General features: G+C 40.0%; 2 protein-coding genes across 3 annotated transcripts in view; both read left to right on the forward strand.

Moving 5' to 3' along the window:
* The first annotated feature begins 895 nt into the window (after positions 1-895).
* bsg (basigin) lies at positions 896-14372 on the forward strand. Of its 2 annotated transcripts, XM_044043839.1 has the most exons (9): positions 896-1136; positions 5933-6283; positions 7525-7693; positions 9154-9242; positions 9621-9757; positions 9888-10164; positions 12872-12896; positions 12984-13056; positions 13234-14372. In XM_044043839.1, exons 1-8 carry the CDS (start codon positions 1073-1075, stop codon positions 13042-13044), a joined length of 1173 nt encoding a protein of 390 aa, XP_043899774.1. In that variant the 5' UTR covers positions 896-1072; the 3' UTR covers positions 13045-13056; positions 13234-14372. The 2 variants fall into 2 exon arrangements, with proteins under 2 accessions (XP_043899774.1, XP_043899773.1); XM_044043838.1 differs by lacking the exon at positions 5933-6283 and having other exon boundaries at positions 897-1136.
* A 2052-nt stretch (positions 14373-16424) lies between these two features.
* The window catches only part of hcn2b (hyperpolarization activated cyclic nucleotide-gated potassium channel 2b), a 43441-nt gene continuing 33888 nt past the window's right edge, over positions 16425-25977 (forward strand). Inside the window, exons 1-3 of the mRNA XM_044043477.1 lie at positions 16425-17380; positions 19055-19478; positions 24333-24494. Of these exons, the coding sequence (XP_043899412.1) occupies positions 16644-17380; positions 19055-19478; positions 24333-24494 (1323 nt within the window). The 5' untranslated portion in view covers positions 16425-16643. The remainder of the gene's footprint in view (positions 17381-19054; positions 19479-24332; positions 24495-25977) is intronic.

Genomic DNA, 25977 nt, shown 5'->3' on the forward strand with positions numbered 1-25977 from the left:
AGCAAATTAATTCAAGAAGAAATGGTGTCAAAACCTATACTTCTGTGAGCATTTAGCACTTATGACATAAGATGGTTATTGAAAACCAAAAAGGTTGATCCTGAAGTTCAACCCACACATTTCTTGCAAAACTTGCAGTGTTTGTTCTTTGCACTGTGTTTATATGGACAGCAGGAATATGCTAATATGTCCAATTTAAGACATTTGTCTCTCACCTGAACTCGAATAAAGCCGTATTTAGATTAAACCATAATCTGATATGGTTATGGAATATTCTGATCTTGGTTGGTCCATCAGATCAGAACATCTTATTTATGTTTTCATACTGTAGCTACTAACAAATGTTAATTTAATAATTTTATTAATTTATAGTGTAGTCTAGCAAAACTAATCCTGAATTTGCTATTCAGAATCAGAATATCTTTAATAAAATAAGATAAACATGAATTAGTAAAAACAAATATAAAATAAAAGTAACCATTTAGTGTAACTAAAATGAGTTACTTAAAGAGAAAACAATTATAAGTTATATTTTTCCGTATAACATTGAAACTATTATGTTTGTTAGGTCTTCTGTCACGAGAGGGGGTAGAAATTAGCCTTTTACACAGCAGCCATTTTGACGTGTTTCAGCAGGAAAAGCACAATGTGTTACTAATTATTTCCATTAACGATGGCTCTGTTAAGTTCATGTTACTTCTGTGACCTGTCAAAATGGCTTCTTTCTCTATCGTGAAAACGTATTAAACTTTCCAAATGTTTCATCTTTAAACGCGTTGTCTTACATAATACTAAAAACCATTAAATGAGCTAAACAGGTTTGTTCAAGAAGACCAACGTTTGATGTCACCACGCCCCTGCGTTATACGTCATGTGTACGTGCTGATCAGGGCGTGTGCGTGAGCTGCTCGTAGAGGACAAGCAAGTCCATCAGCTCTTCCGTCGGACATTTATCCCAGCATCCACCAGTGGAAGTTCGCTGAACGAACGAGATTAGGAGGGAGAAGACTCGGTCTGCTAGTTTTTGGCATTGTATTTATTTGACCATTTAGTGTGTCGTAAATTATTAACCATGAAGTTACTGTGGGCGCTCAGTGCCCTTCTGCTGAGCTGTTGGCGAGTGAATGCATCCACAGGTAAGATGTCAGCCATGTTTGGTCGGAGATGTTAGACTTTACCCTGACTATCATTGTTCATGTTCATTCAGACTCTTGTAGCCTTGTGACAGTTGTGTTTTTACTGTCATTTATTATGATCTATCAATATATATAATGTCGGTAATAAACCGCCGAATTGACTGTAGCTGTGTGTCAGGCGTTAGCGGTCATGCTAGCTAAATATTTTTGCTAATTTGCCATAGCTGTTGTGGCCCTTCCGTGGCCGCATAACCGTGGAATGTTAGGTCTCGGAATCCGCTTCATGTCTGTGTTTTACACCAGGCACATTTAAAGTTCACCAATCATCGACCGATGGTGTTTTGGGATACATGGTGTTTTAAAAAAAAATTCGTAACGTTCATGTCAAAGTTGCTGTTGCGTAACACGACAGAGGGTTCCTGCCTCTAGCGAGCGTAGAATCGTCTTGTTTTTGTAGAAAAACAACATCTCAAGGGTTGCTGTATTTTTAGTCCTTTTGGTACATCTTTCACAATAGTATCGCTCATAAGAACACCGTCTTCGTCTTGTAACGTTGGATTTCACGCACGCCTTACTGTAGTTGGCGTCCTGCTGCGATTAAATTATTACCTGGTGTATCATTTGCTTTAATGTGGGCAACATTTTGTTTGTTTAACGTTAAAATTCCAAGATTTGACAATTTTTCAATATATCAACTGTATCATGTTTTTTGCAGTATTATTGTGCTCGTATCCATGGAATCAAACCTATTGTTATAAGAACGTGGCTATGAGTAATTAAAGTCCACCCATCCACGATGAAATAGATTTACACCAGTTGTAAGACTGAAGTTGCAATTTAAACAGAAATACAATATACCATGTTAGCAGCAATAATACAGTTTAAATGACAACACAAATAGAGCAAGGAACTACAGTGTAAATTTACAGTGTAAAGATCCGGTAGGCAGTAGCACACAAAAAGCAGGCACCAATAAGCCCATGCACAATATTAGTATGTGCATGCATGTATTTACCACAAAATATTAAGCAGAAGCAGGGTGTAACTCAAAGTTCACATGTAGAGAAGGCCGCAGCACATTCAGCATTTGTGAATTTTCTTTGGGGAGGGTTACTTACCACTAATCCTACTTCCTGATAGTTTGTCAACTTGGGTCACCATTGACAGACTTGATCCCCCAAAGAATCAGTGCTGTGTACTAGGCTCCAGTGATCAGTAATTGATTTTCTGTTTGTCACCAGGCGTATGTGTCAGCTTTGCAGTAGCTGTTACTTGCGTTCCAATTCCTAGAGATTAATTTCTCTTACTTTCAACATGGACAGTAGCTCTTGCAGGCGACCATGACTCACATTATCTCTGCAAGTTTACTCCTCAATTGTCCACTTGTATATCTCCACACTTTTAGCCTCTGTTAATGCTGCAGCATTTCGTACAGTCCGTTATCGATTTGTTAATCACAGCTATGGGCTATTTTCTATAGTAATCTTCTGTCCCTGCTCCGGGGTTTCAGCACCAAAAATGTGGGGACTTAACTGTGACTTATCTTATCATTAAACATTTTACCATTTCTTTTCAGTGTTCATTCTAAAGTACAACACTTTGCTTTATTGTTTACTTTACTTGTAGGATAGCTAAAATGTATGTACATATTTGCATTATGTACAAGTTATACACGTATTTTGTGCTAATCAAATCTTTCCTGCTTTTTAAAAAACGTCCCAGGGGCAGAGTAGTTGAATAATTCAGCTTCTCTAGTTTAACTTTAGAAAGTAGGTTGCGAGGCAGACAAGTAGGCTAGGCTTAGTGTGGGGGGAAATGGGAAAAGCCATTTTTTATACCTATGTTCATTTCTTGATCTTTATCCCAGTTTGGGTAGTAGTATGGAATATAGAATACAGACTCTTTTTTTGTCTGTGAGCTCTATTTTGAGACTTGACCTGCTTAACCTGTAATGCAGCAAGTGTCATTCTTTTACATTCCAGATTAGACATTCTTATAATAAGTGGTTTCTGTCAGGGGGAGAAATAAATATTCTGCTATGTTTGTTTTTTTTTTTGCAAAATGTGAAACGGACCGGTTGTGCACCACAATTCAATGAAGAGTAATTTGACTGAACAATTTACAGCCAGATGGTGTTGATCTTGGGTCTCAAAGTTGTTTTAAACACTTAGCTACTTGAATTAGCACCATGTCATGTTTAGTCATAGGGATTTTTTGCAAAATGATTCCACTTCAATTTCCTAGGTGACTCACTCTCACTTTCTTCACGTTTAGTACAATTATTAGTTTGCAGTACAACAGCAGACATCTAACATGGTCATATTCAAATTACTTGCACTATGTACTATTTAAGCAACATCATAAGATGGCAGATGGTACATGTTGCACAAATTAATTGGCCCTACTTGAAAAAATATTGTTTTTCCAAACATTGACCTTTACTGACTAAAACAGGGCTGTAATGAAAAGACAATGAGTTAATCTCAGTGTTTCATGTACTGTATTTGATCGTGTTGGGATTATGGCATCCATCTTCTATAGAAAAGGATATTGCATTGTACAAGCCTTTCCTGTCCACTGTGCACATTTCTACATACTTGGTTCCATCAGTATTGAAAGTGATGTAAGGTTTGCATGGTGTGTACACCCTTTCTTTTGTCAAAGGACTGATTACATTCTAACAGGAGAGGTTAATTTTCAACCAGCTAGTTGAGTAAAACAAATGCAAACAAACTTCATATGAAGAAGATAAACCATGTACATCCACAGCTTGGCCCTTTTTGCCACTCTTTGTTATGAACTGATCTTATTCTATCTCAAAATTGCATATACAAAGTCAATATTTTACAATAGGGTAAAGTTACTCATGTCTAGGCCTTTTATGTGTACTGTTTAAGCCCTTTATTTGCTGTAAATAAGTGTGGAACAGTGTCCGTGGCATTTTGTCTGAAAACATGTGGGTTATTCTCATGTTACAGAGGGAATTCTTGCACTAACAAGAGTCACCTGGTTTACATCAAATCACAGGAAGGAATGTGGCCTAGTCTATATTTAAATTTGATCTTTCAAACGGTATGTGCTATGAAAGAGACCGTCTGTAGGTAATCAGGGGGAAGCTTTTCTTAACAGAAACATGACCTTATATTTGTGGACTTGTATGTGTGTATATGCTGGCAATTGTGATTGAACTTTATCTTTTATAAACAATACAATTTGTAGAAAGTAGGGGGATTCATTTGGTGACGTGATTTTAAGATAAGAAAGGGTTTGTTTGACCAGTGAGGTGAGAGTGTTATTCTTCCCTGGATCCACCCGAGTGGATTACGCCCCACCTTAACCCCCGCTGAATAGCCAGACAAAATCGATTCTGCCTGCTGTGCGTACAGTTAAGTAAAGTCCCAATACTGGAAAAACAACAAATGCATAGCCGTAAGAATGTGTGTGACACAGCTACTTGTCCACACTCTCTGGATTTGACTGCCTAATTAAAATTACTAGCACGTGGAGAACTTTCAGTAGCATTGGGGGAAAAAAGTTATTTACATTACCCATTAAAAGCAAACATTTAAGTTTCATAGCTAAATTTAATGTCTACGTTCATTTATGCATGTGCTAAACATTTTTTTTTTCATGTAAACACGTTTAATACTGATAAGTTCAGACTGGACTTTGTGACTTCTACGTACGTTGATGTCATGTGCCTTGATTTCATCTTTGATGGGATATCTTGAGAAACTTGTGCTCGTGATGTGACCATTTGCTTTAACACACTAACCAATTCTATCGGCCCAAATTTCTTAGTGCAAATCCTACAGTCCATTCACTGTTGATTTAATTTCCTGTGATTTTTTTTCTTCCTTTTTTCATTTCAATCACCTGCGTTTTATGTCCTGTTTTATTCTGTTTTCAGGGATGTCTCAAAACATAATCCACAACATTTATCTAGTTCTTAAGCCTGTGGGGTTGAATATCACAAACTTTACAATGTTTAAATAAGATTCAACACAAACTCCAGCCTCCAAGATGCATCAAACCACTAAAAATGCAACATGGTTGATGAATTGAATATTAATCAATTACTTCTTTTTTGAAGTGTTTCATCAATTTGATTTTTTTTATAATGATGAAAACAAGCATGCACACTTTTCACCTTCTTAATTAATTAATTAATTAATTACTAATTATTTTCTGGTTTCTTTGCTCCATAACAAAGAAATCATTCAAACTGAATTATTTTAGTTTGTGTTGCAAAATAATTTAAGAACAACATCATTTGAAGTTTGGAAAAGACTAATCAACATTTTTCCACATGTCATGGCCCAAACAACTAATTGATGAATCAAGAAAATAGTCGACCGATTAATCGATCCTGAAAATAATCATTAGTTCCAGCCCTAAAACCTTGTAACCATCAGGCTGCTGTCCATTGGTAGATGTATGAGATGTGGCCATTAAATTGGAACCAAATCTGGGTCATCCCTAATAACATTTTATGTTGCATATTATTTTTTCTGAATGGGCCAGAGCAGCAGCAGCAGCAGTGGTAAAATATTTCCCATAGTAACTGGGTAAAACTGTTGCTCTGATCTGAAGCTTTTCTCTGTGCTTACTTTCATTTTTCATTTAATGTTGTGTTTTATTAACGTTGTCTCTCTTTTTTTCTTTGTCCTTTTTGCTTTATCTTTCTACCATTGCTGCCTGTTATCACCAACAAACTCACTGGCTTGCTTTAAATCCATTAAATTTAACAACTCTCAAATTCTCTGCCCGCTGTACCGATTGTTAACGGTGCTCAGCTGGGTTTATAAAGTCTCCCCTGTCTCGGATGAAGCTGATCAATGACAGTGCAGAACTGCACTGCGAAGTGATCGGAAACCCCATCCCTGAGGTACAGTGGTGGTTTATAGAGGGTGAGGAGCCCAACGAGAACTTCACCCAGCTCTTTGATGGAGCACGGGATGACCGTGTGCAGCTAAATGCCACGTATGTCGAACACGCAGCCAGCACCATTCACCTCACTAGCCTCACCCTCGAGGACTCGGGCATGTATGAGTGCCGTGCTTCCAACGATCCTGACCGCAATGAACTGAAGAAGACGCCAAAAATCAAGTGGATCCGCTCACAGGCAAACATTATTGTGATTGAAAGTGAGTGGCAGAGATGCCAGTCAAAGTAGCTTGGCTATTCACTCCAAATTAGTAAACTGGACAATCCGCCCCCATTACACTTGGCTCCCATGCCTTTCCCTCCAAAAACCCCTCTATCCTGCTTCGTCCAGTATACGCTCCCTTTTCTCTCCTGAAGGTCTTAATTTGTCCCGTAGTAGAGTTTGAACCTGGTCCTACGGTGTGGTAGAGCCGCCCTGCAAATCCTGTATTCCCAGACACAGAACATGTCTTAAATCTGATGCCTTCTTTGCCACGTTTCAAAGGTTTAGCTGCAGTAATACTGGTCATAGGGTTGGAAATATGTCAATTGTTCCCGTATGAAATGATTGTAACCATTTATAAGGAATTATAAATGGAAATGATTTTGCTAGTACTAATTAATGCGTTTCCTTAATTACCACCCACAATGCCCCTTTTATTTATGCTTGCAGACCATTCCTGTGTCTTGTATTCTACTGTTCCTTTGGTACAAATTATTAAAGCCACATTTTCAGCCATTTGGCATCTGTCTGCCCTGTGCTCCAGTATTATTATCCAGTATTACCTACTATTTAAAACTTAAATATTCCATTGTTACCTTTTATCATGTGCTTGGCAGCGAAAGGGTCGACAACCTGTCTTTCCCCCCTTTGGTCTCGGTCTCTGCATGTTATTTTTAAAATGTCTCTTTCCTTTGACCTCTTGTAGATGTATTAGCTTTCATTACATCTCCTAAATGTCCCTCTACTCCCATGTTTGTCGGAAAGATGTTTCTATATTGGGACGTCTTTCCACTTGGTTTGTAGCTCTGTGCATCAGGACAGAACCTGTCACCCTTTGTTCCTTTATTCTAAGAACAGATTTATTCCTGTGGCCACTTAGGACTCAACAATTGTCTCTACAATGCTTACTTGTCGAGTCCTAACCAGTATGTACAACCCAGTGATGGAAAACATAATTGAGGTACAGTTAAACAAGGTGAATTCACAGATCTCTTTAAACCTTGCCTAAAGTTAAAGTGAGAATTCAAAGAGCTTGTTCGTGTCACTGACCATCAAATTATTGATTTCTGTGAAGAAATGGTTGAGTGTCAAGAGAGAAAGGAAAAATTAATGATGGGTTCTTTTCAAGAGATGCCTTGAAATACATGTTTAAACATTATAAAATGTTAAATGTCAACAAGCCTTTTTTCAGTTTTGGAAAAGGGTGGAAAATAATGATCTTTTTCTGTTTATCCAAAGCCCCGAACATCATTACTGAACCTTCAGAGGTCACCAATCAGACCTCTGCAGTTCTAAGCTGCAACCTGACAGACTCCAGTCTTCCCATCAAAGGATCCTACTGGGTGCTCAATGGCAAAACAATTGAAAAGTCAGAGTCCTCCGATTCTGCTCCATTTACTTCTCTGAGGTAAGTAGCTACAGCCACCAAAGTGTGTCATGTGGGGGTATCTGCCCTGCAGCCCCTGTGGTACAATAAAGGCACTCATCATTCGATGGTTATGCACGTCTTTTATAATATTTTCTGATTAGTAGCAGATTGAACGAATGGCATAAGAAAATAGCAAACCTTGTGCGCTGTAATTCTTCCATTACCCATGTTCTGAATTAAATATTGACTGAGCATTACTGTTATATAAGCTGTTTACCTCTCCTCGGCCTTGAAAGAGCTATGCTTTCTTTTCATTTCTTCCTCTGCCTTAACAGATTTCCTTCTTTTTCGCTTATCTCATCCTGCCCCTTTCTCTCTCCTCTCTTGCTGCCTCCATCAGCTGCATAGCTAGGGGCACCATTCGGGTATTCACTGCTCTCGATTGGTAGAGAGATGGACCATGTAGATATGCAGCTTTGCCAGTAGTGTTGGCAGCAGGGATAAGCGCCCCTAGCACTGTGCTCACTTGCCCTGACCTTAATTCCTCATTAGAGAGAGGGGGCAGGACTGTACGGGACAGCAGCATCAAACAAAAGTGTGATTGTTATTGCAAGGGGAAGTTTGAACATTTGGACAAGCAGCTTTATTTTCACCCACAGGTAGGGATGTCCTGATACAACTTTTTCACTTCTGATGCGATACCAGTATTGCAGCCTTGAGTATTGGCCGATACAGATATCAATCCGATATGATATCGGCACAAATCATACATACTTTAATTACTTATTTTGTAGTGTGGAATAGGCTTTATCAAGTGATATTACTTAAACGGAGAACAATAGTCAGCAACAGTAGGTATGAAGAAAACCGGCCCATTTATTATTAACCAATGGGTTACATAAATTTTAACCTTCAACATAAGAATATTAGATTTTTTTGCCATGTTAATTTCATACAGTCTATGGTAAATTTCATCAGGAGGAAAGTACCAAGTGCTAATGGGGGTGTTTTCAGAGCACAGGTGTTTCACAGGTAACGGGTGTGTCTTCAGAGAACATCCCCCTTGTTTTCACTACTTTGGTTTAGACCAACCCACACAGGGTGAGTGACGCGTCTCGCAGGTAAACCCGGAGCCCAGCCCCGCAGATGCACAACGGGCGCTGCTGGATAGAAGTGCTGGAGCGGAATGGACTGCTTGTATCGGAGTGCTTATATCGGAGATTTTAGAGGCAGTCCGATATAATCCGATACTCATTTTTTGGCTGATATCGGACCGATACATCCCTACCCACAGGTCTGGAGCTTTAATTGAGCTCTGAAGATATTTATTTACTTTATAATGTGGAATAAAAGACGGAAATTACAGTGTGTTCAGGAGAATCCATTACAATTCACTAGCTGCTTATTTGCAAGCTTGGTTGGTCTGCACAGATCAATACACCCGATTTATTCGCCTATCGCATGTGGTTCTCAAATTCTATATTGTTCTCTTTACATAGTCTGGACAAGATCAACCACCATTCTGCTGGGAAGTATGAATGTGTGTTCCAGACTGAGCCAGAGGTGAAGCAGATGATTGAAGTGAAAAGTAAGTTTTGTCATTTAAATGTTCCTGTCTGTTTGAATCACTTTTTTACATGTTTGTACACTAAGTGTTCTTTTATTTCTATAGTGCTGTGCACAGACTATAAATTGATTATGTGCCAAAGGGAGTTGAAAACTGGGTGTCATTTATATATTTAATTAAAGAAACTATAGATGTGATAGATTTATGGTAAATTAGACCTATGAGTTACAGGAATATGAATTTAAAAAAAGAAAACATCAATTACACATTTACTCGTGCGACCTGGTTTTGTTTTGTTGTGTGAAAGTGCCTATGATGGATAAAAGTTTAAATATGGCTAATTTAATTCACAAAAGTTCTGACTTTGGTTTATGATTTATATTTCCCACCATGCACTAGTCCTTCCCCACGTCTCTGCCCACAAACACTCCGAGCATGGCAATGAGAATGACGTGGTTGTGTTGGTCTGTGACAGCCATGGCTATCCACTGCCCACTGACTGGTCTTGGTTCAAAGAGGAAAATGATGTCAAAATGGTATGCATCTTTCTCATCATAAACCTTTTAACTAAACCCTGCAATCACTTTTATTATTCTCAGGAAATAATGCAGAATGGTTGTATTTTTTGTTTATTCTGAAAAACTGTCCCTTCAACACAACTCTCAGCCTATCAGCAACGGCACTGGTGACAAATACGAGATTAAGAGCACTCCCAACAAGACCAGTCTGACCATCATTGACCTGAAAATCGAAAAAGACGCTGGAGACTACTTCTGCTCTGGAACCAATGAACTTGGCACAAAAACCGACAAGGTCCACCTGCGTGTCCGCAGTCGCCTGGCTGCTCTCTGGCCCTTCCTTGGCATTGTGGCTGAGGTCATCATCTTGGTGGCCATCATCTTCATCTACGAAAAGAGGAGAAAGCCCGATGAGATCACTGATGGTACGTACGTGGTGTTACCTACAACAGCACACATAAGATCAACTGTCAGGTCCTGTTCAGACAGACATTAGTACTGTGATAATAAGCTAACTTCTCATTCACCACTTCATAGACAATCATTAGGTCGTCAGCACATAATGTTAAACATAATTTGAAATGCATTTGTTAGTTAAAGATCCAGTGTGTGAAATTTAAAAAAAGAAAAAGGCAAAAATATTGTATACAGTAGTGTATTTTAGGCTAATAATAGCTCTTGTGGCTTTAACATATGCCTTTATGTGTAGTTTAGGTAAGAACCTTGCTGTGCTGCCATATATTTGCAGCAGCTAGAATGGACAAACCAGCCATTGTGTGCATTTTTGTGTTTTGAACTGGAAGCTTACACAAGTAATGATGAATGATGTGAAGGCCACTGTATTCCATAATACACTTGGGAAAGAGAGGGGTGAGTGAAAGAGTCCTCTTTGTGAGAATCTACACTCTTACACACTGGACTTTAATCACATACAAAATAGTATGAGGAGGACGTTTTATTATTTTGTAACTTAAATTGGCAATTCCACAGTTTTTTTCCCTAAACGTAACATTCCTTTTACAATGTTTCATATACATTTTTATAGCAGTGATGCTGTTTGAACACCTGGAGCTGAACACTGGCCTCAATTGACTCTAAAACCTAGTGGCCAATTTGCTATTTCATGTGAAAAGTAGTTGTATTTGGAAAACATTGCCCTTATGTTTTGAACAGCGAGTTGCCATTGTCTGAAGCAATGTTTCTAAAGCAGTTTAAATTAGCTTACTGTAAGTGATAAGAGAATAAAACACATAGGGCCCAATTTTACAAACCGCAGTGCAAGTGTAATTTTCACGCCCAGTGCCCACGTTGTGTAGGTAGCAAATGTACTTGTGCTCATCAGTGCACTGTGGGTGAGCTTGTCTTAAAATTACGTGTCACCAGGCTCAATGTTGGCACATCGCCATCTTGAGGCAGCAGAACGCCATTGACTAAAAAAAGTCTTAAGTGAATGGCACAGTACTTTAACGGTTATGTAAGCAGTACATTAGATGCGCCGCATACACGCTGCTTGTGTCACAAACGGGGACATGCTTCATCACTTCTCATCAGGTTAATGCAGTTTGAATGTCGGTGCATTTCTTTATCCTTTGCAGTGTAATGGAGTTGTTGAGGGGGCAGAGGGTCAACCGGCTAAGGACCATGTGTTCATTAGCACACACATTAAAGCACACAGAAAACCGCGACAGTACTTCTGTCTCTCCGTCATGATTAAATTGTCACACTCCTGATTCTCAGCTGCCAGTCGAAGTACGGAAGTGTCTTACACGTAATGCTGTGGATACGAGCTTCGTCTTAAATGTTACACAACAATCTGAGTTGGGCACTACTCAATGCGCTTTAGATCAGCTAAATGGGGCCCATAAACTGTAGAAGTAGTGTGCTGAACTGTGAGCTGAAAGGATTAAGATGGAGATTATTTAAGCTTTTTAGGTGAAGATGTATGCAATGTGGTGGCATGCATTCAATATGTATCGTTATTGTTTTGTTTTTTTGGTTTTCTCATAATTTACATTTTAAAAGAATCAGCATTGGCCTCTGTGTAAACAGTTTGTGATAGACATTATTATTTTTTATTATTTACATTTTTACTTCTCTGTTCGCTGCTGATTTTGCATTTTGGTAAGTGAACAAAACTGCATGTCAGACTGAAGTGGTTGAGCTGGGATTACCGCGTGGAATACGCTATGGGAGCTTGAATGAGCTGCTTCCTTGTTCACCAGAGACACAAAGAGGAATCCGCTCAAATGTTTGCTCACTCTTTCACTGGCCTGGCAAAAAAAAGACCGAGCAAGATTCAGCTGTTTTTCTTTCCACTTTATTTGTGGCCTCATTTTTTTTATTTTATTTTGAAAATTCACATGTTTGAGCCAATGAAAGAGTCAACTTGAGACACTTGAACTAAACTAGTGGAATGGTTTGTCATGAAATTGAAAAGGTTGGAAAGTGAGAGGTTTCACTATTTTGTCTGCATGCCTTCTGCATCTTGTAATCTGTGCATGATAAATGAGAGACAGCCCTCTTCTCCAGACCAGTTTACCATTTTCTATTTGTCTCATTCACCATTTGGCCACAAAGATGGGCTTCTCTGCCTTACCTTGTGAATACATGCTGTTGCTCTGGTGTCACCACAGACCCTATTCATGCCCGAGTTGTGTGTTTTATCTCCGCCAGTTTTTAAGACTTGTACTGTTTTTATCTTAATGTGGCCACTGCAGTGTTCTTTGGTGTCCTTTTGCTTGTATTGCATGAGCCTCTGTGATGCTAAGGGTTGAATCTGGACAGTTTGTGAATGGCAATTTTTCAAACGCTGCTGCAGATTTACTAAAACACACGCACCATACTGTGTCGAGTGTCATTCAACACACAATATTGATTGTGTGCTTTAAAATAATGTGAGGATTTTGTCGTGTCATTCATTGCCAGAAACAGGCGGGCATGCTTCGGTTCATGTTAATTGGAGTTGATCATAACCTCATTGGACCTCATGTTACAGAGGATGTTATGTTATAACATGTGCTTCCATCATCTGTGGGGAGGGCGCATGTGTTACTCACACCACTCTCACAAATGTAACCTATTTTTCTCACGTTCTTTTTTTTCTTTTTGTCTTTCTCCACTGATTGTTCATAGATGACGACTCAGGATCTGCTCCTCTGTAAGTACCAGTCAACGGTGTAGCACCTTGATTGTCTCTGAATTTGTCATCTTTCGGTCACTGATCTGTTTGCTCTCTGTTCTACAGGAAGAGCAATTCTACCACCAACCACAAAGACAAGAATGTGAGGCAAAGGAATTCTAACTAGAAGCTGAAAGAGGTGCGTATATTATAGGGAGCAGTTTTCCATTTGAGAGTTCCCAATTAAATATGTACGATAGTTTACATGTTATGGGATTTTTTCCCCTTTCCCCAAATTTTGCTCCTTGCGTGTGTTAATTAGAGATGACTGTTCTTTGTCAACAATTAATGTCATTGTACTTCACTCTTTTTGTAGATGGACAAGCAGATGGCAGTCCAGGATTCAACTGTTGTGAGGCACATTATACTGTGCACCCTGCAACTTTAAGTATCTTTTTGTGCTTGGGTGTTGATGTTTTAAGAAACTGAAGGATATCCTCTTTATTTTTATTTTTTTTCAGCTATATTCTCTCATTGTGCAACCAGAGAACATTGTGTGAAATACTTCCTGCTTGAGGCCCGGCATGGGTCAAATATCGCATGAGTTTAAATACTTGTTCTAGAGAAATGTGTGTTTGTTGTGAAATCATTAGTATGGTCATGCGAGGAATGCGTAGTTTGTGGTTATTTTTCCGTTTCTGCTGATGCTTCGTTCACTGACCTCACAAATTGTTTGATCTTTTCTTTTGTAACATAGTTTGGAATGGAGACTTTTGAAAGCCAGATCAAGTTTTGTTTCAAGGATCTGAAACATTGATCATGAAACTTTACTTACTTACATTTTAAGAGCAGCAACTAGAGTGTTTGTATTCACATGTTTGATCAATCCTCGCACCAACATAAACCATCGCAGAGTTTTAAACTTTGCCATAACAAGCACCAATCCTCTTGTTTTCTTTGCATTTCCTTTTTAAATTCAACATTTAAAGTTAAATACTAAAATGACTTAAATTCACACTTTTTTTTGTTTGTTTTTTGTTGCCATAAGAAATTAATAGGTTTTAGTCAAAAAACACATTTCAATTTTCAGGTATAAGTCACAATCTCTTTTTGCCAATGTCATACCCACAGACAAAATTAAGGACCAAGTACAGGAGATGCCAGTTTTGATACTTCTGTTGGATGCAGCATAAATAATCATTTTTACTGATGTTTGAAATGGCAGTTGATGCTCAATAGTAGGTATGTTTTTATTCTTTTTCACTTACCGGTGATGTGACAAAAGGAAACATTTGTGTGATCGCCCGACCACTGTCTCTGTTCCTTCACTGCGTAGATTATTTAAAGCCATATGCTCATTTAACCTGAGTCGTGCTGTGATTGGATGTTAACATTTCAGACTTGCATAAATGAAAAAGACCTAGCCAGAATTGTGTAGATTGTTGTACCTTCCAAATACCTGGAATAACATCTTCTGTACAAGTTGCACAAACTGAATAAAGGTAACTAATTTTACATGTTTGTGTACTTTACTCCATCTTTTTACTCAAATGTTGACTTTTTATTGGATAAAATGCCCAAAAATCAGGTCAAGTATCATCCGTCACTCACACACACAAGGGAGGGCTCCTGAGTGAAAGCCCAGCAAAAAGCTGAACTTAATACAGTGAATAGAAGGGTTTTCTTCCAAAGAAGGATAAGTTCTCAGTGTTTTGTTTTGTTATCTGCTCACACTGATACGTTTTACATCCAAATTAACAGAGGGAAGGTGGAAGCAGCTATGCAAATAAAGTGAAATTGCAGTGAATTTTAGTTCAAGGAAATATCCCCTGTTCTTTTAAAACATTTGTGAGGTGAAACACATGTTGAAAGGGAGCTTTAAGTGAAGGTTTTAACCCCAGTAATCTGAAACACAAGTGGAATCGTGAGATATAAACAAAAGTTGAAGCAGAACTTTTGGAATAAGGATCATCTGTAGAGTCGTCCTTTCAGAAAGCTCTGCAGGCTCACCTGACGATTTTGGGGTAAGTCTCAAGGGGGTAAGCAACACTTGCAGCAGTTTCATGCTGGAGCTTTACCCCAAAACAACTATCAGTACAGTACATGTGTATATGTGTTTTTTTTCCTTTCAGAAGTCAAACTACAGATGTATTATTCATTGGTAATAGCGTAAACATACAGTAATTCTATTTCAAAGTTATGTGTTCACTGAAGTATTTTATAATATGTTTTGCCTATTTTTAGGAGCCTCAATCCTCTGAAAAATTAAAACTAAAATTTAACAAAGTAAGATACCTCATTAAGAGCCAGAGATTATGGATTTTTATTTCAGGGTGGACAAACCTGTAATAGATGCTGTGTGTACAAAGCAGATTAACATAATAACACATTGTACTCAATGTCAATTTGTGATTTTGTACATACTTTGTACTGCTTTAGTCTGAAAAGAAAACGTTAATGTTTAGAAATTCTCAAGCCTCCAGCGTAATGTGTGTCTTTTACCACAAGGTGGTGCTTGTTGACCGCAAGAGAAAGAGCCCTGACCTGTTCCAGCAGGTTACAAGGTAACACAAAGCAACAGGCAGACGCTGATGATGCAGGCGCCCAGGCCGGTTACAGTAAAAGCTGTATTGTTATTGATTACCTGGACATGGCACCAGTGATTATTGGCTAATCAGCCATTTTCAGTTCCCGTGCTCAGTGGTGTTTAGCAAAAGATGGTGGTGTGACCTTCATTTTTTTCACCTTAGTCCGGATGTTCCTTTCAGGTGAGTTTGATTCATGTTTATTAATATATTATCCATGTGTCTATTTATGAGATCTCTGTAAGAATTTTCATTCTAATAACAATGGTTGTTTGGGTGTGTCCTGTTTTGACTTTTGTTCACATGTGTTTTCTCTCTCTCTCTCCAACAGAGTCATGACCCTGAAAAATCCACTTCAAGTTTTGATGACCCAATGTCGTCACATTGAACTAGGGCTGCAACCAACACTTGTTTTCATAATCGATTCATCTTTCGATTATTTTAAAAAATGTCAGCAAATAGGTGAAAATGTTCATCGTTCATCAGTGTTTACCAGACTTATTATTTGTTATATGAAGCAAAAAACTCAAACCGTTTATCAAAATAGTTGATTAATTAAGTAATCAATTAATAAAATGCAGTCCTAGTTTGAACCTAAAGTTTCCTCAGGCTAAAAGAGACACGTGCTCTCTCTCTCTCTCTCTCTCTCTCGCTCTCTCTCGCACACACATAGCTATTTTTCTTCGGACACTGCATTGACTTCGATTCATTTAAACAACCAAAACAAAGCATTAACCTTAACCCTAACTTCACTCAGATCTCCAGAAATGAGGTTCTCCTCATCGGGACCCCTGGTTCTGCCAAGGTCACATTGTTGTTTATGCCTGAAAGGGTCTTAAAGAGCTCACAATAGTGTTTACACACACACACACACACACACACGCACACACGCTCACAGGGCATGAAATAACAGAAGCCAGGTTGCAGCCATAGCAACGGTGCGCTCCTCTTCTAAAGTGAATGGAAAGCAGGAGGAGGCTGCTGTGGCTTTGATCTCCACACCTTCCTCCTCCTCGTCCGCCGCCGCTGCCCGGTCTCACCAGGTTGCAGGTGCGCGTGTCTTGCCCTTGTATCGTGTCTGCTGGTGGTGGAGGAAGCGGAGGTTGGCGAAGAGGACCCCAAATTCCTGCATCTGCCTCCACCACATCAACTAATCAGCTGGGGCGGTTGCGAGGGCCACGGGAGCAGCGGAGGAACCAAGATGAAGAAATGTGTGCCAGGAGGCGGAGCCGCGTCCGGTGCGCGTAAAAGCTCCAACAACAATGAGCTGTGGCTCTTCAGAGACGAGGAGTGCGCACCCCTCACTTCCTCCGATCTGTCGCGCCACAGAGATGCTCCTGGCACAGAGTGGGAACACAGGCGCGCAGGATACACAGGCTCAGATGAGACAGCGGTAGGAGAGACAGCCATCGGAATGATATGCAATAAAAACGGAGATTGTAGAAGGGACCCGACCAGTTCAGGGAGCCTCTCCTCTCTCATCTCAAGGCAGGAGAAGCAGCCAGATGGAGTAGCAACGGCGGCAGCAGCGTCAGAGGACAGCAAGGGGCTGGCTGCGTGCATGGACGGCTCCATTAATTCACCGGGGCCCCTCAACCAGGGGCCCGGGGCCGAAGTGAAGACCGTGGCAGCGATGGAGAAAAAGGACTCCAGAGTGTCCTTCTCCTATGCCCCGACTAGTAAAGGACAGACCCCGAGTCTGCAGTCGAGAAGTTCTGTGACATTCACTAAAGCTGAGGACGGCTCTCAGATCGTGCCGGACGATGGAGACTCCAGGGGCAATCAGACTTACATGCAGCGGCAGTTCAGCTCCATGCTTCAGCCAGGAGTCAACAAATTCTCCCTGCGCATGTTCGGCAGCCAAAAGGCAGTGGAGAAAGAGCAGGAGCGAGTTAAGTCTGCGGGGAACTGGATTATTCATCCGTACAGCGACTTCAGGTGAGAGTCCCACTGACTTAAGTTCATAAGAGTGTATCTGCATGGCTCTGCGTGAAGGATTAAGAGAGAATGGTCCTCCATTTAGCCATAACAGAAACCCTACCCCATATATTTTACAAACTAATATGAAAAACCCACAGTTACACAGACTCACCGGCCACTTTATTAGGTACACCAGACTCCTGATAAAGTGTCAGTAGTGGCACAAGTGTGTTTTTTCTGCTGCTGGAGCTCATTTGCTCCTGTACTGTTGTGGTTTTCTGCAAACTTTGAGCAATAATTAAATAACAATATACAGTGTGTTGCTATATAATGTTCTTCAGTATTTATTTATATTAAGACATTTAAAAGCAACAATTAACTGGTTTCTTCAACGTCTTTAAATACCTGACCATTTATTAGAATAATTATCAATATCAGCTGATTTTAAACTCGTTTTTTTTCTGATGTTTTTTGATAAGTTTCAGCACCAAGGACAGTTCCCCCAAATGATCTCATTTGTAAAATGACTGAGGTTTGACCCAAATGATTTCAAATTTTCAAACAGAAATATTGATTTGTTTGTCACATAGTGGTGTATGTGGCTTGCACTGTTGCCTCACAGCAGGAAGGCTGCTGGTTTGTGTCCCGGTCTGGGCCTCTGAGTTTGCATCTTTTCCCTGTGTGTGTGAGTGACAATGGCACCAGCAGCCCTGCGACTCTCATGTGGTAGACGATGAATGAATGAATATCGATTTGTGATTGTTTTGTGATTGAATTGTTAACTATTATTATTGAATTAATTAGGACACCCATGACTCAGCAAAGCCATCTCAAATTCCTCCCTCTGCATTTGCAGTCTCCCATTTCCCTTGATCAGGCAACAGTGTACTCTGAACGCTCAGTTAGTCTTCTTCCAGTAACTTTCTCGATTATCTGATTCGGTCCATAATTTTTCCCACCATCACCGTTATGTACAAGCAAAAAGTGGTGCCTTCAAATGTCATGTGTTATTTTACCAGCAGCTTTAAACCTATAGACAATCCAGTTATAGACTATCACATGCTCACAATTTGATTAACTATAAACAATGAAGTTATTTTCAGATTCATTTTCTTGCTCAGCTAATGACATTTAATCGTCTCATCTCTAAAAACACAGGAGTTGCCCGTCATAAACCAGTGCTTTAAATTCCAAACCACAGGTCAGCTGTTTGTCAAGATTGACTTTTGTGCCACACTCCGTTTAGACAAGTAAATGTCACCGACACCAACCGGTGGATATGTGTGATGGAGCATAAATCGGTGGCTATGAATACCACTCAGGTCTCTGTGTCTTTGTCCTTGGATTTTAAAAGGAACTCGACACCCAGTTGGACTTTCCTGTAATATTCTTGTCTCTCTGCTTGTCCTTGGCCTGACCTTGCTGTGTGTCAGATGGTGTAGGTTCTCTCACCGGGAGCAGATACAGATCACATGGTGGGAACGAAGCAGGCGTTTGGTCTGGGACTTTCTGTGTGGAGTTTGCATGTTCTCGCTCTCCGGGTTCTTCGGTTTCCTCCCACATGTCCAAAGACGTGAAATAAATGAAGCAGTTTTGACATCAGTATTTTATTGGCTCAGACTGTACACTGTTATTCCTGCGTGTGTTGTCTTATTCATGAAACACCTTCTCCCCACGTCTCTTCTCTGTCAGGTTCTACTGGGACTTCACCATGCTGATGTTCATGGTGGGCAACCTGATCATTATCCCCGTGGGCATCACCTTCTTCAAGGAGGAGACCACCACACCTTGGATCATCTTCAACGTCTTCTCCGACACCTTCTTCCTCATAGACCTGGTTCTCAACTTCAGGACTGGTATTGTGTTTGAGGACAATACGGAGATCATCCTCGACCCCAAGAAGATCAAGGAGAAGTACCTCAAGAGCTGGTTTGTGGTGGACTTTGTCTCCTCCATACCTGTGGATTATATCTTCCTCATCGTGGAGAAAGGGATTGACTCTGAGATGTACAAGACGGCCCGGGCGCTCCGCATCGTCCGCTTCACTAAGATTCTCAGTCTGCTGCGTTTGCTGAGGCTCTCCAGACTCATCCGTTACATCCACCAGTGGGAGGAGGTAGGTGGAGTCTACTGTGTAATGCTGTGGATAAAAGGAGGTCTTTGGGTTTACATTGAAATATTTGTATGATTACAACAGATCATGTGTAGAATCTTGTGAGCGTAAACCACATGTTAAAGTATAACTAAACCCCCTCTACTGCAGTTAACTCCACCCAGTATCTTATTTGAAAAATGCCAAAAGAAGTGGGCTGAGCCCTCAGTGAGGGAGAGGCGGAGGGAGAGAGAGTGCAGACCAGTTAGGGGGCGTGGTCTGGCAGTGAAACCTGACACTGAGCCGCTCTTGCCGCGCTTCAAATGATGGAGAGAGAGAAAGGCGACAGAGCAACAGTCTGGAACAATGAGCCTCACGCTGATTAGATATGGGAGTGATGTAAGAGTGTACCAGTGATGTAAGCAAGGTTCAAAAACAACCAATGGCAAATTAGAATGCAGTGGCTGGTGTTTGACCAGAGAGAGGCAGCAGACACACAATACTGGCTCATGGATCAACAAATAACATTAGTAGATAAACACTGCCTTTCACCTGAAAGATGTGTTGTAGGGATTTAGTTACACTTTAAAGAATATGAGAAACAATCCATATAGTGATATGTGAGGAACAATATACAACGTCACTAATTCTTACATTCTGGTCCTTTAAGCATACATAAAGGCATGTTTCTTTTCTGCACACTGGATTTAAAAGTGAATTTTCCATAAACCTTGGCCTCAGGTTATTCATGTTTCTCACCTCCTGAGTCAGAGTAGGGAGGAGCTGAAGCTATTCTCAGCTGACATTGGTGATAGGCAAGAGTACAGCTCATGGAAAGTTACTTAAAAAGTCACTTAAAAATTACTGTTGCATCACAAGGCGTCTTAATGGCAGTTCAACTAGGAATGTGGGGAGCGCAAGACAGCGTTCACACAAGAATGTGTTTATTTAATTATATACGGAACCTTTTCATGGATTTTAAGATCTAACAAAATTTGTATAAACATCACTGTTGCTGCGCTGATGTCAAAAAAGAAAAAGAAAGTGGTTTTATCGTTCTTTCATTGATAATTTCATTGATACCACAGTGGTATATAAAGAAATATATATACTGTATATATACAGTGTATGTATATATATATATATGTATATATGTATGTATATATATATATATATATGTATATATGTATGTATATATATATATGTATATATGTATGTATATATATATATATATGTATATATATATGTATATATATATATGTATATATATATATATATCAAAAGTCAAGCTATTTTTGGATCCATGCAATGTTTGGTGTAATTAATAATAAATAAATAATAATTCTATCACAATTAATCTGATAGCTCATCAGTGAGTCAATGTTGTGATGCAGTGAAGAATTCATGAAAAATTAATTTGTGCTCATCAGTGGGAAACCGTAAAGGGATTTCCCAAGGAATGAAAACAACCAGAGAGTATCCGGACTGTCTTTTTTATTTTCACTGTAATGTGAACACACTTTTCCACAGTTGATTGAATATGGCATTTCAACCAATACACATTAAAGAAGTGGCAGAGAGTGGCTAATAAAAGAGCACCAGCTTCACTAATTACATTACACTGCAGGAAATAAAGTACTGTGCTGCTATGCTTCGTCATCCATTAAGTACTCCTGTGCTATTAGGTATAATTTTATTTATATAATTGTTGTATATATATATATATATATCTTTTTTTTGGCATGTCCCTTAAAACAAGATTTATTATTAGTATTATTATTATTGTTATTGTTGTTGTTGTCATTATTATTATAATAATATTTATAATAATAATAATAATAATAATAATGATAATAATGTCAATAATAAAGCAAGACGCCTAAGCCCGTATTGCCGTGACAGTGGCGTGTGAATGGGCGTGGCCTGACACGGGACAGATATGAATGAGAGGAATGAAAGAAAATGCACTGTGTGAAAGTGTGAGTGAAAGGGTGTGAATGAGTGAATGTCAAAACCGTAGTATAAAGCTTCTTGGAGTGGTCATCAAGACTAGAAAAGTGCTATATAAATACAAACTATTTACCATTTACAAGACACCAAGTAAACTGGCTGGAGACCCCATGTGGTCTTCTATTGCTGTAGCAGCAGAGCATTCAGTGCAGAGGTTTTCTACATAATTCTCCTCTGGCATCAACGCTGCATTTTTGCCCAGTTTCTCTTCTGGACCATTCTTGTTAAACCCCAGTTTGTCGGGGGTACCTAATAAAGTGGCGAGTCACTGACGAGCAGCAGCAGCAGCATCTACCCCGAGAGCAGGGAAACACAAAAGGCCGTTCTCCTGCAGGATGACCTGTAAGCTCTCTGTACTCTATATAAACAAATGATTCTATTTTGGCCCAACCAGGCATCTAGTGTATGAATCAAATGTGTGTTCTCTCACTCTGAAAATAACCACTGCTCTTCTGATTACAACGGCGTAATTTGAGCCTGTTGTGCACCATAATTACTGACTCTAACACACACACACACACAACCAAATTCTCCTTTGCTTTAACTGAGACTGAACCTCCTTATCCTGATCAGCTGCTGATGAACTAAGCTCTGTTTGTCTCGACTTGGCTCAGCTCAGCTTAGATGCAAGTTGTGATGATTTTCACTGTTTAACCCAGCTCTAAGTCAGTGGACATCTCTCAAAATGATGCTGTTTAACAGCATGTACTTGAATAGATGATGTGTGTGTGTGTTTTTGTATAGGTATCTTTGCAAGGACAAAAAACAACCATTTTGGCTGGTCCTCATGTTCTGTCGCCTCTTGAAAAGGCTTTTTTGAGGGTTAGACTTAGGTTTAGGCATTTAGGTGTGGTGGTTAAGGTGAGGGGGCTAGGGAATGCATTATGTCTCAGTGTCCTCACTATGAATGCTATGCAAATGTGTGTGTGTGTGCGCGCGCGTTTGTTTGTTGTGCCGACACAGCAGCGGAGATAAGAGTTGTCAGGAATAACCAGAGCAATTTCCTGAGGCAGGAAGCAAGTCTCCTTCTCTGTCTGACGTGCCTTTTACACGAGTCAGATTATTATAGTGAATGGTTGAAAGTGTTTGCACAAGGGTGGGGAATTGAACTGAGGGTAAAATTTCATCACGAGTCACTAAATCTAAATCTGAATCTACCAGATCAACTTGTGTGGCAGACAGGAGTAGTAAAGTGTCTCAGCTGTGTGTGTTCTTGCACGGGGAGTTGTGGTCGTGGTAATGTGCCCTGACCCAGATTGTGGTCTGACAGTGACACATGGCCAGGTGCTGGTCTGGTATCATGGGTAACATTAGTCCTGGAGCCTCATTAATCATGATGGGAATTCTTCCTAATCAGACCAGGGACTCACTGTGTGGTTTCCCCTTCTCCAGACGATCAAAGGCCATTGTAGGAGAGAAATCAGCGTCATTGACACAGAACGTAAAAAGGTGGAATTATAATCCGAGTGTTTGTCAGGTGCGATGGGGAAAGATGTTACACTGGTCAGCCTCCTTGTGTTGGCACTGGAACACACAGGAGGAATTTGCACGCAGAGGTTTAAGTGGAGTGCAGGCTTTGACATTCAAGTGAGCTGTGCGTTGAGCATCGCGCGGCCTCTGAGGTGACAGGATGAGTCACAAACGTCCCGACCCGGCTGCTCCCGAATCGGTGAAATCACAACAGAGGCATCTCTTTCATGTCTCCAGACAGACACACAGAGAGTCTGGCCTACTTCACATGTAGGACAAACGTCTCAAGTGAAAAATGAGCTGTTGTTTTTGATACAAGAAACTATCAAATTGGCTCATAAATTAGGGTTTTTCCAATATGCATACATTGATATTCTATAGGCAAACACAAACATCTGGTCTACTCCCCTCGGTATTAAGTTCAGCTAAGAAATACACAGGCACGAAATGGTAAAAAAAAAGGCCTGGCCAGTGGCCAGCAAAGCCACACTGAGTGGTGTTTACAAGGCTGTGACCACAACACCGTCTCCACACAAATAAGACTTCTTACCTAAGGCGAGAGCGGGCGAAACCTGTCTGCCTGTTGATCAAAGCTTCATCAGGGTCTGCGTGAGATTTTATCAAGATGGAATGCCGACCACAGACTCTGCTTGTTCATTTTCTACACCTAGTTACAATTCAGAGCCTCAGCCTGACCTCTGCTTTTAGTAAAGTTTGATTGAGTTTTAACTGCATTTTATTCTCCCAGGCTGATTATTTATTTAAAGCTGTACAACCCTTACACAGTCACTTCTGGTGGTGTAAAACGAATGCATGATAAGAATAATACAAAATCACTAGACGACAGTTTCTCTTAGATTTAACGAGCAGCCATAAGAACAGACTGTGTGTAAGTGATGGATTTAATCTGTGAAGCCAATGTGGAAGTGCCTGAACCCTGTATTTTCCTGAATAATAAGGGGGCGACTCCAATATAATAAATAATAATAATTATAATAATATCATTAAACATCTTTCTTACGAGTTAATGGTCTCAATTGCTAGTTTCACTTTTGCAAATTATTTTTCGGGGGAAAAGATAGGATGAATCACAGCACATATGTGAGTGCACAGCGGGGTGATTGACAGCTGGTATCGTCCAATAGGAGCCTGGCTGCAGTGAACGTCCAATACATCAACGTAGCGCCGGTCAAATCTCCACCTTTTACACTTATTCGATTAAATATCAATTATAGGAAAGACATTTAAGTGATAGTTGAAGTTCTGGTTTGAGTAAAACTGTGAAATGAATCCACTGATTTGTTGTTCGCTTCACACATCTGTCCTTGCCTTTCTTTGTCTCCACGTCTGTAACCCCCCCCCGTCTATCTGTCTACCTGTCTCTTCTCCTCCTGACAGATCTTCCACATGACCTATGACCTGGCCAGCGCTGTGATGCGAATAATCAACCTGATTGGTATGATGCTGCTGCTGTGTCACTGGGACGGCTGTCTCCAGTTCCTGGTGCCCATGCTGCAGGACTTTCCGTCGGACTGCTGGGTCTCCCTCAACAAGATGGTGGTAAGCTACAGTTCCTGTTCGGTGGGGTTTTAGTGTTTGCATAATATGTATGTGCGTGTTTTACACAGACATTAATAATCACATGACGGACATGCGTGTGTATGTGAACCAACACATGAATGATCAAAGGTGTGTTGAAGGCCGATGGGGAAATGGGATTTATTTAAAGTTGAGTCGGCGCACACGCTCACACGCTCACACAAAAATGGCCTCAATTAAACCATCTCTAGTTAAACCCTGGAGACTTGCTAGTGGAGCGAAGGACGACAACAAGAGCTTGTTTTCTCTTGGTTCTAACGGCGGGACTTATCTTGATCTCCCTCGTTTATGTCTTTCCTTCCTTGGATCTGGCAGGTAGCTTCTGGCCATCTGCTGATAGACAAACCATCATAGCAGAGGTTTTCTCCCACATTATTGTGTACTTGAAAGGACAAACTCTCTGGAGAGAAAGTGGCAGCAGTGTTCAAGAGCCAAAATAACCAGTTATGTAACAAATACTTGACAAAATAATCAGTATTTAAAGCAGGTTCATTTTGGACTTAGCTGCTCAGCAGGAATTTAGAAAAACAGGAACACTGTGCTTCATTTTTAGATCAGTTTGGTGGAAAGATTCAAACTCCAGCATTGGCAACAATAGCCTACATTGCAGAGTAACCTAAAGAAAGGGAAAACGTCTAAAGTTGGACAATACGCATAGTATAATTGCATGAAGAGATTTCCTCACGCCACCAGTTCTGTTGTTTTTTCTGATTCTGTCTTTTATGTCATGTTGTGTTATATTTTTGAATCTCACCTAAAAAATGACTGAGAAAAGCCCTCAACTTGAGGTATTTTCATTTAAATTCAAATAAATAGCGATTTTCAGTTCCATTTAGCCAAATTAAGAGCACAAATTCACTGTGAAACACCCTGTTTGGGTGTTTATTGTTTTGGACTTTAACTCTTCCATCCTGCCTGACTCTCATCATCTTTCTATCCGAGATAAAAGACTGAGACTCAAACTCAAACACAAGTGCAGAGAAACATGTATGCTCAGTAACGCTCTCTGTATTTTATACACATGCAGTATGTTTATGCAGACACGTGGAAACGTCTCTCACTCTGTAGAATGCTGATAATGTAGTGGCCTCACTTAACCAAGAGAGACTAGCTGTGCAAATTATTTATGATAATTATATTCAAATGCAGACCTGTCAGGCTCTGGAGCTGGATGCATCATTTTATATCTTTTAATTGACGGTGCATGTGAGTTTTTGTCGGTAGAGCTGTTAAGAACTTTATGAAGGGCTGTGACCCATACATAATACACAGTATGGGGTGCATTTAAAAGAGGTTATTATTAGGTTAGCTTTTGGGGAAAAGGTGGAATTAATACAGAGTTGAAATAACTGGGGTGTAAATGCAGGGAATTGCAATTATTGGATACATTAAAGAGAGAATAACACTTGCAATTATGTGGAAAAAACTGTTGAATAATTGTCAT

Source organism: Solea senegalensis, linkage group LG14 (assembly GCF_019176455.1).
Source record: "Solea senegalensis isolate Sse05_10M linkage group LG14, IFAPA_SoseM_1, whole genome shotgun sequence".
NCBI classification, from domain to species: Eukaryota; Metazoa; Chordata; class Actinopteri; order Pleuronectiformes; family Soleidae; genus Solea; species Solea senegalensis.